Source organism: Oncorhynchus mykiss, chromosome 15, assembly GCF_013265735.2.
Source record: "Oncorhynchus mykiss isolate Arlee chromosome 15, USDA_OmykA_1.1, whole genome shotgun sequence".
NCBI classification, from domain to species: domain Eukaryota; kingdom Metazoa; phylum Chordata; class Actinopteri; order Salmoniformes; family Salmonidae; genus Oncorhynchus; species Oncorhynchus mykiss.
Window position 1 is genome coordinate 7,396,196 of NC_048579.1, and position 18,382 is coordinate 7,414,577.

Consider the following 18,382-nt stretch of genomic DNA (forward strand, 5'->3'; position numbering starts at 1 on the left):
CCAGGGACCAGTTACCCAGACACAGACACCAGGAACCAGTTACCCAGACACAGACACCAGGAGCCAGTTACCCAGACACCAGGAACCAGTTACCCAGACACCAGGAACCAGTTACCCAGACACCAGGAAACAGTTACACAGACACCAGGAACCAGTTACCCAGACACCTGGAACCAGTTACCCAGACAGACACCAGGAACCAGTTACCCAGACACCAGGAACCAGTTACCCAGACACAGACACCAGGAACCAGTTACCCAGACACAGACACCAAGAACCAGTTACCCAGACACCAGGAACCAGTTACCCAGACACAGACACCAGGAACTAGTTACCCAGACACCAGGAACCAGTTACCCAGACACAGACACCAAGAACCAGTTACCCAGACACCAGGAACCAGTTACCCAGACACAGACACCAGGAACCAGTTACCCAGACACCAGGAACCAGTTACCCAGACACCGGGAACCAGTTACCCAGACACAGACACCAGGAACCAGTTACCCAGACACAGACACCAGGGACCAGTTACTCAGACACCAAGAACCAGTTACCCAGACACCAGGAACCAGTTACAACGACACCAGGAACCATTTACCCAGACACCAGGAATCAGTTACCCAGACACCAGACACCAGTTACCCAGACACAGTCCAAGCCTAGTCCTGGACTAAATTTCAATTGAGATTCTCTTCGCTTATTAGTCCAGAAGAAAGCTGTATCTGTGTCTAGGAAACTGGCTAAGAAGTTGACTCAAAAGACACAGGAGAATAAGAAGGCTATAACGAACTCCATGTTATAGTAAGGATTTAGTCTCCAAAAGAGAAATATCATGCTAACGATATGTTCATCTAAAGTAAAACTATGATCTCAATATCTGAAGTGGATTTGATGCTAATTGGTCAGACATCAAGCATAGTGATGGAATCAGATGTGAAATCCATCAGCTGTCTGTTTGAATCAGATCACATCAAAGATGGCGTGAACTTCTTCATTGGTTATTTGTCAGAATGCTTCTGCTGCTACTCTCTGTTTATCATATATGCAGAGTCACTTTAACTATACATTCATGTACATAATACCTCAATTGGGCCGACCAACCAGTGCTCCTGCATATTGGCTAACCAGGCTATCTGCATTGTGTCCCACCACCCACCACCCGCCTACCCCTCTTTTACACTACTGCTACTCTCTGTTCATCATACATGCATAGTCACTTTAACCATATCTACATGTACATACTACCTCAATCAGCCTCACTAACCGGTGTCTGTATGTAGCCTCGCTACTTTTATAGCCTCGCTAGTGTATATAGCCTCTCTACTGTATATAGCCTCTACTGTATATAGCCTCTCTACTGTATATAGCCTCGCTACTTTTATAGCCTTGCTACTGAATATAGCCTGTCTTTTTTACTGTTGTTTTATTTCTTTACTTACCTATTGTTCACCTAATACCTTTTTTGCACTATTGGTTAGAGCCTGTAAGTAAGCATTTCACTCTAAGGTCTGTTGTTTTTGGGGTTCGTGATAAATAAACATTGATTTGATTTGTTGCATTGTATTGCAATGATGTCAACTCCAGACAACAAGAACGGACAAAATATATTCAACGACCATAATAAGATACAGAAAATACAAAGACATCCAACATGAAGGAAAGGCAGGGTGGAGATATACAACATGAAGGGAAGGCAGGGTGGAGATATACAACATGAAGGGAAGGCAGGGTGGAGATACATTGACAATGTCGTGTCAAAATAAACAAAAGGATTGTAGATAGAGAGAACCAGTGAGAACCAGTGAGAGAGAGAGACAGAGAGAACCAGAGAAAGACAGAGACAGAGAGAACCAGAGAGAGACAGAGACAGAGACAGAGAGAACCAGTGAGAACCAGAGAGAGACGGAGAGAGACAGCGAGAACCAGAGAGAGAGACAGAGACAGAGAGAACCAGAGAGAGACAGAGACAGAGAGAACCAGAGAGAGACAGAGACAGAGAGAACCAGAGAGAGACAGAGACAGAGAGAACCAGAGAGAGACAGAGACAGAGAGAACCAGAGAGAGAGAGAGAGACAGAGACAGAGAGAACCATTGAGAACCAGAGAGAGACCGAGAGAGACAGAGAGAACCAGAGAGAGAGACAGAGACAGAGAGAACCAGAGAGAACCAGAGAGAGACAGAGAGACAGAGAGAACCAGAGAGAGAGAGAACCACAGCGAAAGAACCAGAGAGAGACAGAGAGAACCAGAGAGAGACAGAGAGAACCAGAGAGAGACAGAGAGAGACAGATAGAGACAGAGAGAGAGACAGAGAGAGACAGAGATAGCTGATGCAAATCATGTCAGATCGTATGTCTGCTTTTATATTAGAGTAGATAGGCTTGTTCTGGGAGGTGAAACGTGTTGAGGTCGAGCAAGGGGTTTGCTAATGTAAGGACATGTTTATGGGCAAAAGCTTTTCAGTGGTAAGGCGTTCAACATTAAAATGTTTGATGACTTCTTGTGGAGTCATTATCGTGTGGCAGAGTGATGAATGGATTGGCTATTGGCCTAAATAACAAATTAAGAGTTGTAAATCTTTATGGGTGGATGGGTCCAGACCCACTGTCTAGAGCCTGACTAGGAGGATGGGTCCAGACCAACTGTTTAGAGCCTGACTGGGAGGATGGGTCCAGACCCACTGTCTAGAGCCTGAATAGGAGGATGGGTCCAGACCCACTGTCTAGAAACTGACTGGAAGGATGGGTCCAGACCCACTGTCTAGAGCCTGAATGGGAGGATGGGTCCAGACCCACTGTCTAGAGCCTGACTGGGAGGATGGGTCCATACCCACTGTCTAGGGCCTGACTGGGAGGATGGGTCCAGACCCACTGTCTAGAGCCTGACTGGGAGGATGGGTCCATACCCACTGTCTAGAGCCTGACTGTGAGGATGGGAGGATGGGTCCAGACCCACTGTCTATAGCCTGACTGGGAGGATGGGTCCAGAGCCACTGTCTAGAGCCTGACTGAGAGGATCGGTCCATACCAACTGTCTAGAGCCTGACTGGGAGGATGGGTCCAGACCCACTGTCTACAGCCTGACTGGGAGGATCGGTCCAGACCCACTGTCTACAGCCTGACTGGGAGGATCGGTCCAGACCCACTGTCTAGAGCCTGACTGGGAGGATCGGTCCAGACCCACTGTCTATAGCCTGACTGGGAGGCTGGGTGGCTGGATCTGTGCCCATTGCTAGGGCCAGGATAGGTTGTGATAGGGTTTGGTAGGGTGTAGAGTGATAGGGTTTGGTAGGGTGTAGAGTGATAGGGTTTGGTAGGGTGTAGAGTGATAGGGTTTGGTAGGGTGTAGAGTTATAGGGTTTGGTAGGGTGTAGAGTGATAGGGTTTGGTAGGGTGTAGAGTGATAGGGTTTGGTAGGGTGTAGAGTGATAGGGTTTGGTAGGGTGTAGAGTGATAGGGTTTGGTAGGGTGTAGAGTGATAGGGTTGGGGATTCCCTAGATCGACGTGTGCAACAGCGTGTTCCAGTTCCTGACAATATCCAACAACTTCACACAGCCATTGAAGAGGAGTGGGACAACATTGAACAGGCCACAATCAACAGCCTGATCAACTCCGTGTTCCCAGTCATTTGAAATTCATATTTAAGGGCCTAATGAATAGATTTCAATTGAGTGATTTCCCTACATGAACTGTAACTCCCATAAAATAATTGAAATCGTTGCATGTTGTGTTTATAATGTTGTTCAGTGTATTTTAAGCATCATCCAGAAAGGAGAATTACACCAAAGCATGAAAACATTAAGCAATTGTCTGGGACCTTCTAACATACAAAGAAAAGTTAATTTGAGGAAATAAAGGCTCAAATGAAGGTACACTATCGTCCAACAGTTTGGTGTCACTTAGACATTTTCTTGTTTTTTAAAGTTTTTTTTTTTTTAAATTGTCCATTAAAATAACATCAAATTGATCAGAAATACAGTGTAGACATTGTTAATGTTGTAAAAAATAGGGTGTGGTGTGGCAGATTGTGGCCCAGGGAAGCTGAGTGGATGGATCCATGTCCACTGCCTAGGGCCTGTGAGACTGGAACATTTTATTGCAGTGATCAATTCTGCTATTACTCGCTCCCCCAGCCTGTTACCAGGTAATAAAACCAACACCTCAGCTAATGTATCACTTGGGTGGTAGAACAACAAATTGAGAGAAACAGTTTATGATTGGGGTGCTCCTTGCTCCATGGAGCTGTTAGCAGCTTTTACTGCCCTGTGAGGTGAATACAATTGAGAGCGATGAATGCAAAGCTTTGCTGCATAAACTCCAAAGGAGAACAGTGGGCCATGCAGAGAGACACACTATTTATAATGTTAAAGGTAATCCTACCCGGTGTTCCATTCGGTTATTATGCTATGCTTGTTTAAAATACAGAATCAGTCTATTCAACTGTAACTTAGTTCATTTAAGGCCTGGAACACAGCGCGATGGTGAGAGAATCTGGCTGTCTGGAGCTATTTAGTGTTTTCCACAATGACCTGGGAAGCAGGGTTGGGGTCAATTCAAATTAAAGGCCGTCAATTCAGGAAGTAAACATAAATTCCAATTCAGTAATTGAAAATTCAATAAAGTAGAAGCTGTTTCTTTCAAAGGTTTTTATATGTTTGCATTTTAAATTAAAATCACTTCCTGAATTGAATGTATTCAATTGGAATTGACCAGGCAGGGAAGAAACACTAGAAACACACCCTCTGGCTGCATTAAGACAGGCTTGTGTCTGCGTGTGTCGGGGACTCTGGGGTAGTCTAGTCTCTGAGCTCAGGATGTGTTTCGCTCTATCAGGCTCTCTCTCTCCAACATCACATGACTACATCACCCTGAAGGACCTGGCCCAGAGAGAGACAGAGAGATCCAGAGAGAGACAGAGAGAGACAGAGAGAACCAGAGAGAACCAGAGAGAGACTGAGAGAGAACCAGAGAGAGAACCAGAGAGAGAACCAGAGAGAACGAGAGAGAGACAGAGAGCAACAGAGAGACAGGGAGAACCAGAAAGAGACATAGAGAGAGAGAGAATTCTGAGAGAGAGAATTCTGCAAAAAAATATCCCCAGTGTACAATGTAGAACACCAAATAATGCATGCAGAGCAGAATTATGCCGATACCCTCTAATGATCAAAATCCAGGAAAGAGACGTTCAATTCTACAACCATCTAATAGGAAATATTTCCCAAACCTTCCATAACAAAGCCATCACCTACAGAGAGATGAACCCGAAGAAGAGTCCCCTAAGCAAGCTGGTCCTGGGGCTCTGTTCACAAACACAAACACACCCCACAGAGCCGCAGGACAGCAGCTCAATTAGACCCAAACAAATCATGAGAAAACAAAAAGAGAATTACTTGACACATTGGAAAGTATTAACAAAAAAAATAGAGCAAACTAGAATGCTATTTGGCCCTGAACAGAGAGTACACACAGGCAGAATCACTGTTACTGACCCACTGTGACTGACCCACTGTGACTGACCCAAACTTAAGGAAAGCTTTGACTATGAACAGACTCAGTGAGCATAGCCTTGCTGTTGAGAAAGGCCGCCGTAGGCAGACATGGCTCCCAAGATAAGACAGGCTATGTGCTCACAAAATGAGGTGGAAACTGAGCTGCACTTCCTAACCTCCTGTCCAATGTATGACCATATTAGAGACATATTTCCCTCAGATTACAAAGACCCACAAAGAATTTGAAAAACAAATCAAATTTTGATAAATCTATTGTGAAATATAACAGTGTGAGATCACAGTAGCAAGATTTGTGACCTGTTGCCACAAGAAAAGGTCAACCAGTGAAGGACAAACACCCTTTTGTACTTTAACTATTTGCACATCATTACAACACTGTATATAGACATAATATGACATTTGAAATGTATCTATTGTTTTGGAACTTGCTTTGGCAATGTAAACATATGTTTCCCATGCCAATAAATCCCCTTGAATTGAATTGAGAGACAGAGAGAGAGAGAGATAGAGAGAGAACCAGAGAGACAGAGAGACATAGAGAGATAGAGAGAGACAGAAACAGAGAAAGAGAGAGAGTTAGAGAGAACCAAAGAGAGATAGAGAGAACCAGAGAGAGACAGACAGAGAGAGAACCAGAGAGAGACAGAGAAACAGAGAGACAGATAGAGAGAGAGATATAGAGAAAACCAGAGAGAGATAGAGAGAATCAGAGACAGAGAGACAGAGAGAGATAGAGAGAACCAGAGAGAGACAGACAGAGAGAGAACCAGAGAGAGACAGAGAAATAGAGAGAGAGAGACAGAGACAGAGAGAGAGATAGAGAGAGAACCAGAGAGAGACAGAGAAACAGAGAGAGAGAGAGAGAGAGAGAGAGAATTTTGAGTTTTTATCTTTCTTTAATGACACATCCTCATTTCATTAAAAACTCACAACTACCCCCCCCCCCCCCCCCCCACCCTGAAAAAGCAAATATCCCCTGTACTGCATACTGACCTTGCCCTCTACCCCACGATACAAAACCACACCACACATCACAATACCCAAAACCTCTCCACTTCTACAACCATATATCCAAAACATCTTCCCCAGCTATAGAGAGCCCCCCAACACACCATATCTCCTGAAACATCTCCACACTTTATCATTCTATAGAACTCAAACTCAATCCTGAGGCGCGCAGAGACCATCCCATTAAACAATAGTAAAGAGTCTGTTATCCCCCAACCTTTGACCCTGTTCCTCCTTGTTAGACAAATAGACAACTTCGCCTGAGCAAACAGAAAATTCAACAACACTGAATAAATCAGCAAACATTTCTAAAACCCAGTTTTTGTCTTTGGGGTATTGTGTGTAGTGGGAAAAAAATAGATTTAATCCATTTTAGAATAAGGCTGTAACCTAACAAAATGTGTAAAAGGTCAAGGGGTCTGAATACTTTCTGTGCAACTCTACTGTATTTACTTTGTCCTGCTGTATTCTAGTCAATGCGACTCCGACATTGCTCGTCCTAATATTTATATATTTCTTAATTCCATTCTTTTACTTTTAGATGTGTGTGAATTGTTGTGAATTGTTAGATACTACTGCACTGTTAGAGCTAGGAACACAAGCATTTCTCTACACCTGCAATATGTGCATGTGACCAACAAAATTAAATTAGATTTGATTTAATTTAACATTTGATTGGCTGTAGAGATTCCCATCCGTGTCCGAGGCATAAACACCTCAGAGTTAACCGGAGGAGAAAGTCTGTGTGTCTGCAGACTAACAGTGAGCTGTCTAACACCTGAGCTCCTGGTGCTATAAAACCATGCAGACTTGAGGAGACAGATCCATCCAGGTGTGAAAAAGTTGTCTGGTCAGGAAAGGTTTTCCCGCCACAGAGAGAGCAGAGTCAGTCTGCATGGTTATGTTCCACACCTGGCAGAAAGTGTCTGTCCGAGACCACTGGCCAGGTGAGCCCAGGTGTGTGACAGCTCTCTAACGAGGGGGGGGGGCGTGACTGGAACACTCACCGTCGATCCTCTCTGACCAGGGTGGCCAGGCAGCCCGTCCTTTCCAGGTGGTCCCTGTGAACCACACAGAGAACTTACTCTGTCAACGTCTGATACGTGAAGGAGGGAAACACCTCCACGTCTAATGGTGGATTCTCATAGTATTCGTGGTGTGTTGACCAAATGTCATCAGTTTTCTTGTTCTCTCACAACTACATGGAAAATATATTTCAAAATATAACTATTTTTAAACGAAAACCTGTCCGTCCTCCACAGCAATGCCTTGTTCTGTTATGGAGCGAAGCGGAAACAGGGCTGACTATCGGCCAAGGTTAAGTCAAAACTATGAATCAAGCACAAATCAATAGGAGGAAATGAACACTTGTCTTCTGGCTAGAGGATGATGAGAAACAGGGTTCTGCTTCAGTAACAGTAATGATTACAACACCCAATCAGTGAAACAGCACAATACGTAGCCCACCCTATACAACTGCATTGCTTTCCTTCAACCTGGAAATATGACCATGACACTAGCTGAGAGGATACTTACAAGGGGGCCCTTTGGTCCTGAGAACCCGACGGGGCCCTGGGGGCCTTGAGGTCCCTGGAATAACCAGAGAGACAATTAGAGAATGGAAGCAGGGGGTGGGGGGTATTGGGGGGGGGGGTGGGTTTGGCGGCAATCTGAGTCTTATCAATGAGATGCTCCTAATAGTAGTGTGGCAGACAACAATAAGTTTTCCTAGCCTCAGATTATGCTGCTGCCTAATCTGGTGTGGCTAGACATGGTTGGGTGGTTGATATTGGTTGTGGTGTGGTGTAGTATGGTGTGGTGTAGTAGGGTGTGGTGTAGTATGGTGTGGTGTAGTATGGTGTGGTATAGTATGGTGTAGTGTAGTATGGTGTGGTGTAGTATGGTGTAGTGTAGTATGGTGTGGTGTAGTATGGTGTAGTGTAGTAGGGTGTGTTATAGTATGGTGTGGTGTAGTATGGTGTGGTGTAGTAGGGTGTGGTGTAGTATGGTGTGGTGTAGTATGGTGTGGTGTAGTACTGTTTGGTGTAGTATGGTGTGGTGTAGTATGGTGTGGTGTAGTATGGTGTGGTGTAGTAGGGTGTAGTATAGTAGGGTGTGGTGTAGTATGGTGTGGTGTAGTAGGGTGTGGTGTAGTATGGTGTGGTGTAGTATGGTGTGGTGTAGTACAGTTTGGTGTAGTATGGTGTGGTGTAGTATGGTGTAGTATAGTAGGGTGTGGTGTAGTAGGGTGTGGTGTAGTAGGGTGCCGTATAGTAGGGTGTGGTTTAGTAGGGTCTGGTGTAGTGTAGCTTCCTTGCTTCCATTGGTGAACACCACTTGTCCAGGTCAACCCCACCACTATGTCAGACAGGCAGTCAGAACTACCCTGGAAACATCAGAGGTTTAACTGCTTAACTGCTTCTTATTCCAAGCCTTTTCATATTTCATTATTGATGGGTCAGCCCCCTACCCCGGACCATAACCCATCCCCCCTTGGAAGCAGTGTCTTATGGGACTTACTCTCTCGCCAGGCGGGCCAGGTGGCCCATCGTTGCCTGCGGTGCCCTGCGAAACACAACAAGACAGGAAATCAGCATCAGATGTTCTACTGTTTCCCAAGTGGACACCGTAATAAATGACACATCGTTTACATAGATATTAACCAGTTATACACTGTAGCTATTACCATCTCTTTGAGATGGAGAGTGTAGTTACCTTAGCGCCTGGCTTGCCTGTTGAACCTCTAGCACCCCGACCACCTCGTGGACCCTGTGAGACAGGGGAGGACAAAGCTCAGAATAGACACTGACATGAGATCAGGTAAAACTTCATGCAATACTGAATGTGAGGTAGGAGGACTGTGAGGTAGGAGGACTGTGAGGTAGGAGGACTGTGAGGTAGGAGGACTGTGGGGTAGGAGGACTGTGAGGTAGGAGGACTGTGAGGTAGGATGACTGTGAGGTTGGAGGACTTTGAGCTAGGAGGACTGTGACGTAGGAGGACTGTGAGGTAGGAGGACTGTGAGGTAGCAAGACTGTGAGGTAGGAGGACTGTGAGGTAGGAGGACTGTGAGGTAGGAGGACTGTGAGGTAGGAGGACTGTGAGGTAGGAGGACTGTGAGGTAGGAGGACTGTGAGGTAGGAGAACTGTGAGGCAGGAGGACTGTGAGGTAGGAGGACTGTGAGGTAGCAGGACTGTGAGGTAGGAGGACTGTGAGGTAGCAGGACTGTGAGGTAGGAGGACTGTGAGGTAGGAGAACTGTGAGATAGGAGAACTGTGAGGTAGGAGTACTGTGAGATAGGAGAACTGCGAGGTAGGAGGACTGTGAGGTAGGAGGACTGTAAGGTAGGAGGACTGTGAGGTAGGAGGACTGTGAGGTAGGAGGACTGTGAGGTAGGAGGACTGTGAGGTAGGAGAACTGTGAGGTAGGAGGACTGTGAGGTAGGAGGACTGAGGTAGGAGGACTGTGAGGTAGGAGGACTGTGAGGTAGGAGGACTGTGGGGTAGGAAGACTGTGAGGTAGGAGGACTGTGAGGTAGGATGACTGTGAGGTAGGAGGACTGTGAGGTAGGAGGACTGTGAGGTAGGAGAACTGTGAGGTAGGAGGACTGAGGTAGGAGGACTGTGAGGTAGGAGGACTGTGAGGTAGGAGGACTGTGAGGTAGAGAACTTTGAGGTAGGAGGACATACCGTTGGACCTCTTTGTCCCCTTGGACCGGTTTTGCCCGCCACGCCCTTTGGAAGAACAGACAAGTGTAAGACATTTAATTTAATTCATAAACCTCAAGATCAATTCAGCCTAAACTTTCTCAGTAAGTTGTTCTCAAAGCGACTGTCCAGGTCTGTCCTAAAACACTCGAGGTGAGTGTGACTTTCTTTCTGTTGAAGATTGGAAAGGAAAACATCGAAAACAAACAATAGTTTCACCATCTCTTTCACCTTGATTCTCAGAGGTTGTATTTTGTGCAAAGTCATCAATCAAATGCTTTTACAACAGGAATAAACTACAGTGTGTGTGATTGCCAAACAGAAACAGAAACAGGGACTATTTATTTTTTACCCTGGCTCCTTTCTCTCCGTTGGCCCCCGGGAAGCCTGGGAAGCCGCTGGAACCCTGCAGATCAACGAGAACAAAATGGCGGGTCGGGAATCAGTATATCCATGTCATGAGGAATTATTTGAGAAGGTTTTTTTGCTTTCATTTGTTGTTGTTGTTGTTGACTGTCAACCTCTATTAGTATATAGGAGACACAGGGAGCTCCGTCATATGATGAGTCTGTACCCAGCCTGCACCGTGCCATAGACAGACAACACAGACAACAGAACACTCCTCGGCTGAACGGTGACGAGCTCATGACATCACCGTCAGAATAAAACGATATGAATGCGGTACAAAACGTAGTTTACACGATAAGGAAATGAAACACAAACACACACACACACACACACTCTCTCCCTTTGTTTGTAAGGACTTCAAATATCATGGTGTCTTTGTAAACATTCTTTTGAGATAACATATCACATGAGTAAAAGGAACATGGAACAGATGCCGAAACAACATCAAAAAGAAAACCACTGATTTGGGCAAACACGTAAACACACACACACACACAGACACACACACACACACACACACACACACACACACACACACACACACACACACACACACACAGTTCAATGAAGACATCCTGCTTTCTAATTATGGCTCTTTGTTGCGAAGGCCGAGATTCAAAACTAGCTTACCCGTATACTTTCAGTCCTGGTGTTCACGAAAGCATTCAAACATGAAATCAATCCAGCGTTTTATTTTCCCATCTCAAAGCTTTAGGTATAGTATTTTCTAAGCCTGAATTCACAAAGTCATGTGATGGAAATAGATAGGGCCAAACACTCACGAGTTTGAAAGATTACAAATGTCTCACTATGAAACTGCCATAATTCTAAACCCAAAGGCTGTGCTTTCTGACACCCATGGCAACACTTCCATAGTTCACTTTCTAAAAAAAAATCGAACTTCTGATAGCTCTCAGGCGTACATGAGTATGTATTAGACACCATCTCACGGACTACCACATAATCTTCCAGCATAATGTTTGTAATCTTTTAATCCATGTAGCCAGTGGTGTGCTGAACAGCATATTGCTGGATGTAATGTAGTAGGGCATGTATATCCTGTTAGGGGACGTGATATGATGCTAATTACCAAATCTACCTGTCTGTGTTTGATGGGAGATTATCATAATTCTCAGTGTGCACCATCTAGGTCTCTGAGGACACAATATGCCTTGTTAGTTTCTGGGTGTAAGAAGAATGAAGACTGACAGGCACTATTAACAGTACCTCCATATTGGATCATTGGTATCTATTGAAACACAGGTCATCCAAAGGGACAACCCTGATGAAAAATCCCTGAATGTTCTTCAAGGAACAACCATGTCTGTCCTGATATCAGGAAACTCCTTCCTACACTCTTAGAAAAAAAAGGTGCTATCTAGAACCTAAAAGGGTTCTTCGGCTGTTCCTATTGGAGAACCTTTTGAAGAACCCTTTTTGGTTCCAGGTAGAACCCCTTTGAGTTCCATGTAGAGTCCTTTACACAAATGGATCTACATGGAACCCAAAATCGTTCTACCTGGAACCAAAAGGGTTTCTTCCTTGAACCAAAAAATAGCTATCCTATGGGGACAGAGTTTAGGCTTTCTAAGAGTTTAGGCGTTTGGTGTGTTTACTGAGATGAGAGTTTAGGCGTTTGGTGTGTTTACTGAGATGAGAGTTTAGGCGTTTGGTGTGTTTACTGAGATGAGCTGGGTTTTGTGGGATGCTTTTGATTAAAGTTTTCCCAGAAATCCTCATAGGCATCACAGAGTGGGTGTGTTTACATACCTTTGGTCCTTGTCTTCCTGGGTAGCCGGGTAACCCTGGAACACCCAGTTTTCCCTGAAGACAACAGAAAAGTCAACATAAACTAATATTTGAATGAGCACAAGGTATTGGTAAACATTCATATATGAAGGTTGTTTGACCGAAAGCTTAGAAATTTGCATCTGACAGGAAGTGTGCGGAAACCTATTCCTGTTTTAAACAGTTGTACAGTAAAATGGAATTCAAGTATTTCCACAGGCTTGGGGGATATTCTGCTAACAGATTGACCTCACAGGACAAATAGAGAGTGAGAATGAAGACATTACCTTCTCTCCAGCACCCCCCATGGAGCCAGACTCTCCGTTGGGGCCTGCTCTTCCCTTGGGACCCTCAGGTCCTTCCTCACCACGGGGCCCAAGCATACCAGGCTCACCCTGAGTACATCCAACAGACAACAGATCTGATATTGTACCATTATCTGTAGCCTATGGTGGAAAGTGTACCATACACATGACAATGATGGCTGAATCGGTATCATTGAGTTGTCAACTCACCCTGTCACCTTTGAGACCCATGTCTCCCTTGAAACCAGGGAAACCGTCCTCACCCTGAAATCAGAGGGAACGTCAATAAAAGGGTGACTTGTTTTGTATCATCGTAGGAGATTAAATGGAACTCAGAGATTAAATGGACCCCAGAGATTAAATGGAACTCAGAGATTAAATGGAACTCAGAGATTAAATGGAACTCAGAGATTAAATGGAACTCAGAGATTAAATGGAACTCAGAGATTAAATGGAACTCAGAGATTAAATGGAACTCGGAGATTAAATGGAACCCAGAGATTGAATGGAACTCAGAGATTGAATGGAACTCAGAGATTGAATAGAACTCAGAGATTAAATGGAACTCAGAGATTAAATGGAACTCAGAGATTAAATGGAACTCAGAGATTGAATGGAACTCAGAGATTAATTGGAACTCAGAGATTAAATGGAACTCGGAGATTAAATGGAACCCAGAGATTGAATGGAACTCAGAGATTGAATGGAACTCAGAGATTGAATAGAACTCAGAGATTAAATGGAACTCAGAGATTAAATGGAACTCAGAGATTAAATGGAACTCAGAGATTGAATGGAACTCAGAGATTAATTGGAACTCAGAGATTAAATGGAACTCAGAGATTAAATGGAACTCTGAGATTAAATGGAACTCGGAGATTAAATGGAACTCGGAGATTAAATGGAACTCGGAGATTAAATGGAACTCGGAGATTAAATGGAACTCAGAGATTAAATGGAACTCAGAGATTAAATGGAACTCAGAGATTAAATGGAACTCAGAGATTAAATGGAACTCAGAGATTAAATGGAACTCAGAGATTAAATGGACCCCAGAGATTAAATGGACCCCAGAGATTGAATCGACCTTCAACCTGTCGTTATGTGCAAGTGATCATGGGAATTCAGTACGCCTTGAGCTTGTACATAATTGTAACCTAATTGCTATGGCAGAGTATCTTTGGATACATACTTATTTTTAAAAGAGAATTTTGTTTGAATCTAATAGCAACGCTAGACATGTCTATGAATCTGGGCTGTAGCTTTCCATTATGAAACAGGGAACCTCATTTGATAAGTCTGCATGCCATGAAGACTACTGTCATCTGGTGGCCAAGGAGGGGAATGACACTGCATGTACACAAGAGCAAAAGCTATTGATGTCTTTGTTATGCTGCTATAGGGACGTGTGGTTGAGCATTAGAAAACATGTTGGATGAGTTAACAAGAGAATAAGGAAACCTCGCTTTGTCCCTTTCACCCCTGTCTCCTTCTGTCTCCATTCTTTCTGTTCTCTGTTTCCCACTGTCTCCATTCTCTCTGTTCTCTGTTTCCCACTGTCTCCTTTCTCTCTGTTCTCTGTCTCCCACTCTCTCCATTCTCTCTGTTCTCGGTCTCCCACTCTCTCCTTTTTCTCTGTTCTCTGTCTCCCACTGTTCACTTTACTTATGTCTGTTGTTGTTCTCTGAGTCTCTCTGTGCAGTCTGTCACCTGTTTGTGTCTCTTCTCCTCCTAACACATGTGGTTGTGTGGGTGCACCCATAGCAGTGAAACCGTGTTTTATGTTTCACAACAAGCCCTCACCTCTGGAATGGTGTGCATTCATTTTCTATTCAGAACCAACACTAGCTTCCTTCCTCAAGGTTTTAGTTTTGCATTAAAACCTCAACATAAGTTAATTTAAAACCTAACTTCAGGAATAACCCTGATATCCATGATGTTACTGTTGTAAAAACAAAACTTTAATAGTGGATCAGCATCATGCTCTTGGTTTTCAATTATATTAATGTATTTATACAAAGAGGCTGTTGTAATACAGTTAGGAGTAGAGGGGACATTTTGGACTGCAGGAAGACGTTGTGACAGGGGCATCCAATGGGACAACCCAGATGTCAATGGGACAACCCAGATGTCAATGGGACAACCCAGATGTCAATGGGACAACCCAGATGTCAATGGGACAACCCTAATGTCAATGGGACAACCCTGATGTCAATGGGACAACCCTGATGTCAATGGGACAACCCTGATGTCAATGGGACAACCCTAATGTCAATGGGACAACCCTGATGTCAATGGGACAACCCTGATGTCAATGGGACAACCCTGATGTCAATGGGACAACCCTGATGTCAATGGGACAACCCTGATGTCAATGGGACAACCCTGATGAAGAATCCCTAAATGTTCTTCAAGGAACAACCATGTCTGTCCTGACATCAGGAAACTCCTTCCTACACTCTTAGAAAAAAAAGGTGCTATTTAGAACCTAAAAGGGTTCTTCGGCTGTTCCTATTGGAGAACCTTTTGAAGAACCCTTTTTGGTTCCAGGTAGAACCCCTTTGAGTTCCATGTAGAGTCACACAGGGTTCCACAGGGTTCTACATGGAACGTAGCATAGTTCTACCTGGAACCAAAAATGGTTCTTCAAAAAGGGTTCTCCGATTGGAACAGACGAAACAAAATTGAAACAAAAATAGTTATCCTATGGGGACAGCTGAAGAACCCTTTTGGAATCCTTTTTTCTAAGAGTTTAGGCGTTTGGTGTGTTTACTGAGATGAGAGTTTAGGCGTTTGGTGTGTTTACTGAGATGAGAGTTTAGGCTTTTGGTGTGTTTACTGAGATGAGAGTTTAGGCGTTTGGCGTGTTTACTGAGATGAGAGTTTAGGCGTTTGGCGTGTTTACTGAGATGAGAGTTTAGGCGTTTGGCGTGTTTACTGAGATGAGAGTTTAGGCGTTTGGCGTGTTTACTGAGATGAGAGTTTAGCCGTTTGGCGTGTTTACTGAGATGAGAGTTTAGCCGTTTGGTGTGTTTACTGAGATGAGAGTTTAGGCGTTTGGAGTGTTTACTGAGATGAGAGTTTAGGCGTTTGGTTGTGTTTACTGAGATGAGAGTTTAGGCGTTTGGTTGTGTTTACTGAGATGAGAGTTAATGCGTTTGGTGTGTTTACTGAGATGACAGTTTAGGCGTTTGGTTGTGTTTACTGAGATGAGAGTTAATGCGTTTGGTGTGTTTACTGAGATGAGAGTGTAGGCATTTTGTACTGTAGGAAGTCTTTGTTACAGGACTTTTTGAGAGAGCGTTGTGTTCCAACTCATTGGTCAGATAGGACAGTGCTAGGAATCAAAACATTCTTAAACACAATAGCAGCAGGAATACGAAGCGTCACATTTTGAAAAGAGGAAGCTTTACCTTCTCTCCCTTTCCACCCTTCAGTCCACGAACGCCATCGGCACCCTAATAGATAGACAGAAAACAGACCACAATTACCAACCTGACACAATGTCCCACCTTCAGGATGCTACTGAACGTCCCCTGGGTGAGCTACAACACCGTACCTTGACACCACGATGACCGGGATAACCAATAGGACCTTGGGGACCTGCCTGGCCCTGGAGGAAGAGAAGACAGAGAGAGAGAGAGAGAGAGAGAGAGAGAGAGAGCACAACGTCTTCATTAGTCCTCTCAATAAGAGATATGTCATAAAACCCATTCAAAATGAATCTGTTTATGTATCATATTCAAAATAATTACATATAAATCAATCAATTAATCAATATATTAATTAATTGCACTTACTAAAGCTCCCTTCTCACCAGTTGGACCTTCTTTACCAGGATGGCCCTGTAAGAAAATAAATTACACAAATGACTTTACTCTACTATGGATGCTCTATGTTACGTAAACTCTCTATGGACCACCTCGAGCCTGATGTCTCTACACATCTGTATATCAGAAAGTTCTAGTTTGATTCTATGGAACACATCTGTATATCAGAAAGTTCTAGCTTGATTCTATGGAACACATCTGTATATCAGAATGTTCTAGCTTGATTCTATGGAACACATCTGCACATCAGAAAGTCCTAGCTTGATTCTATGGAACACATCTGAACATCAGAAAGTTCTAGTTTGATTCTATGGAACACATCTGAACATCAGAAAGTCCTAGCTTGATTCTATGGAACACATCTGAACATCAGAAAGTTCTAGTTTGATTCTATGGAACACATCTGAACATCAGAAAGTCCTAGCTTGATTCTATGGAACACATCTGAACATCAGAAAGTTCTAGTTTGATTCTATGGAACACATCTGAACATCAGAAAGTCCTAGCTTGATTCTATGGAACACATCTGAACATCAGAAAGTTCTAGTTTGATTCTATGGAACACATCTGAACATCAGAAAGTCCTAGCTTGATTCTATGGAACACATCTGTATATCAGAATGTTCTAGTTTGATTCTATGGAACACATCTGCACATCAGAAAGTCCTAGCTTGATTCTATGGAACACATCTGAACATCAGAAAGTTCTAGTTTGATTCTATGGAACACATCTGAACATCAGAAAGTCCTAGCTTGATTCTATGGAACACATCTGAACATCAGAAAGTCCTAGCTTGATTCTATGGAACACATCTGAACATCAGAAAGTTCTAGTTTGATTCTATGGAACACATCTGAACATCAGAAAGTCCTAGCTTGATTCTATGGAACACATCTGAACATCAGAAAGTTCTAGTTTGATTCTATGGAACACATCTGAACATCAGAAAGTCCTAGCTTGATTCTATGGAACACATCTGAACATCAGAAAGTTCTAGTTTGATTCTATGGAACACATCTGAACATCAGAAAGTTCTAGTTTGATTCTATGGAACACATCTGAACATCAGAAAGTCCTAGCTTGATTCTATGGAACACATCTGAACATCAGAAAGTTCTAGCTTGATTCTATGGAACACATCTGAACATCAGAAAGTTCTAGTTTGATTCTATGGAACACATCTGAACATCAGAAAGTCCTAGCTTGATTCTATGGAACACATCTGAACATCAGAAAGTTCTAGTTTGATTCTATGGAACACATCTGAACATCAGAAAATTCTAGCTTGATTCTATGGAACACATCTGCACATCAGAAAGTCCTAGCTTGATTCTATGGAACACATCTGCACATCAGAAAGTCCTAGCTTGATTCTATGGAACACATCTGAACATCAGAAAGTTCTAGTTTGATTCTATGGAACACATCTGCACATCAGAAAGTTCTTGCTTGATTCTATGGAACACATCTGAACATCAGACTGTAGTGATGGAGGTTTTAACAATCCTAGCTCCAGGTTCAGTCTGACTGACTGGTTAGTTTATGCATCTTTCAGTTGTACGCCTGGTGTGAATTAAATGTGTGAGGAGATAGAAGGGCAGAACATTGGGCTGTACATTTGATTTATTTACCAGGCAAGTCAGTTAAGAACAAATTCTTATTTTCAATGACGGCCTAGAAACAGTGTCTGTTCAGGGGCAGAACGACAGATTTGTACCTTGTCAGCTCGGGGGTTTGAACTTGCAACCTTCCGGTTACTAGTCCAACGCTCTACCTTGCCGCCTCAATGACGAGGCTTTAGGCCTCTGGATGCTTCTCTCTC

The 18,382-nt window shown here is 43.6% G+C and overlaps 1 protein-coding gene across 4 annotated transcripts in view; it reads right to left on the bottom strand.

Annotated features, from left to right (window-relative positions):
- LOC110490894 (collagen alpha-1(XI) chain) overlaps positions 1-18,382 on the bottom strand; it is a 177,949-nt gene that overhangs the window by 81,543 nt on the left and 78,024 nt on the right. For all 4 annotated transcript variants that reach the window (XM_036945700.1, XM_036945699.1, XM_036945698.1 and 1 more), the window contains 12 exons: positions 16,530-16,574; positions 16,289-16,342; positions 16,143-16,187; positions 12,940-12,993; positions 12,712-12,819; positions 12,407-12,460; positions 10,581-10,634; positions 10,211-10,255; positions 9,236-9,289; positions 9,041-9,085; positions 8,057-8,110; positions 7,528-7,581 (listed from right to left, as the gene is read on the bottom strand). In XM_036945700.1, the coding sequence (XP_036801595.1) occupies positions 7,528-7,581; positions 8,057-8,110; positions 9,041-9,085; positions 9,236-9,289; positions 10,211-10,255; positions 10,581-10,634; positions 12,407-12,460; positions 12,712-12,819; positions 12,940-12,993; positions 16,143-16,187; positions 16,289-16,342; positions 16,530-16,574 (666 nt within the window). The remainder of the gene's footprint in view (positions 1-7,527; positions 7,582-8,056; positions 8,111-9,040; positions 9,086-9,235; positions 9,290-10,210; positions 10,256-10,580; positions 10,635-12,406; positions 12,461-12,711; positions 12,820-12,939; positions 12,994-16,142; positions 16,188-16,288; positions 16,343-16,529; positions 16,575-18,382) is intronic.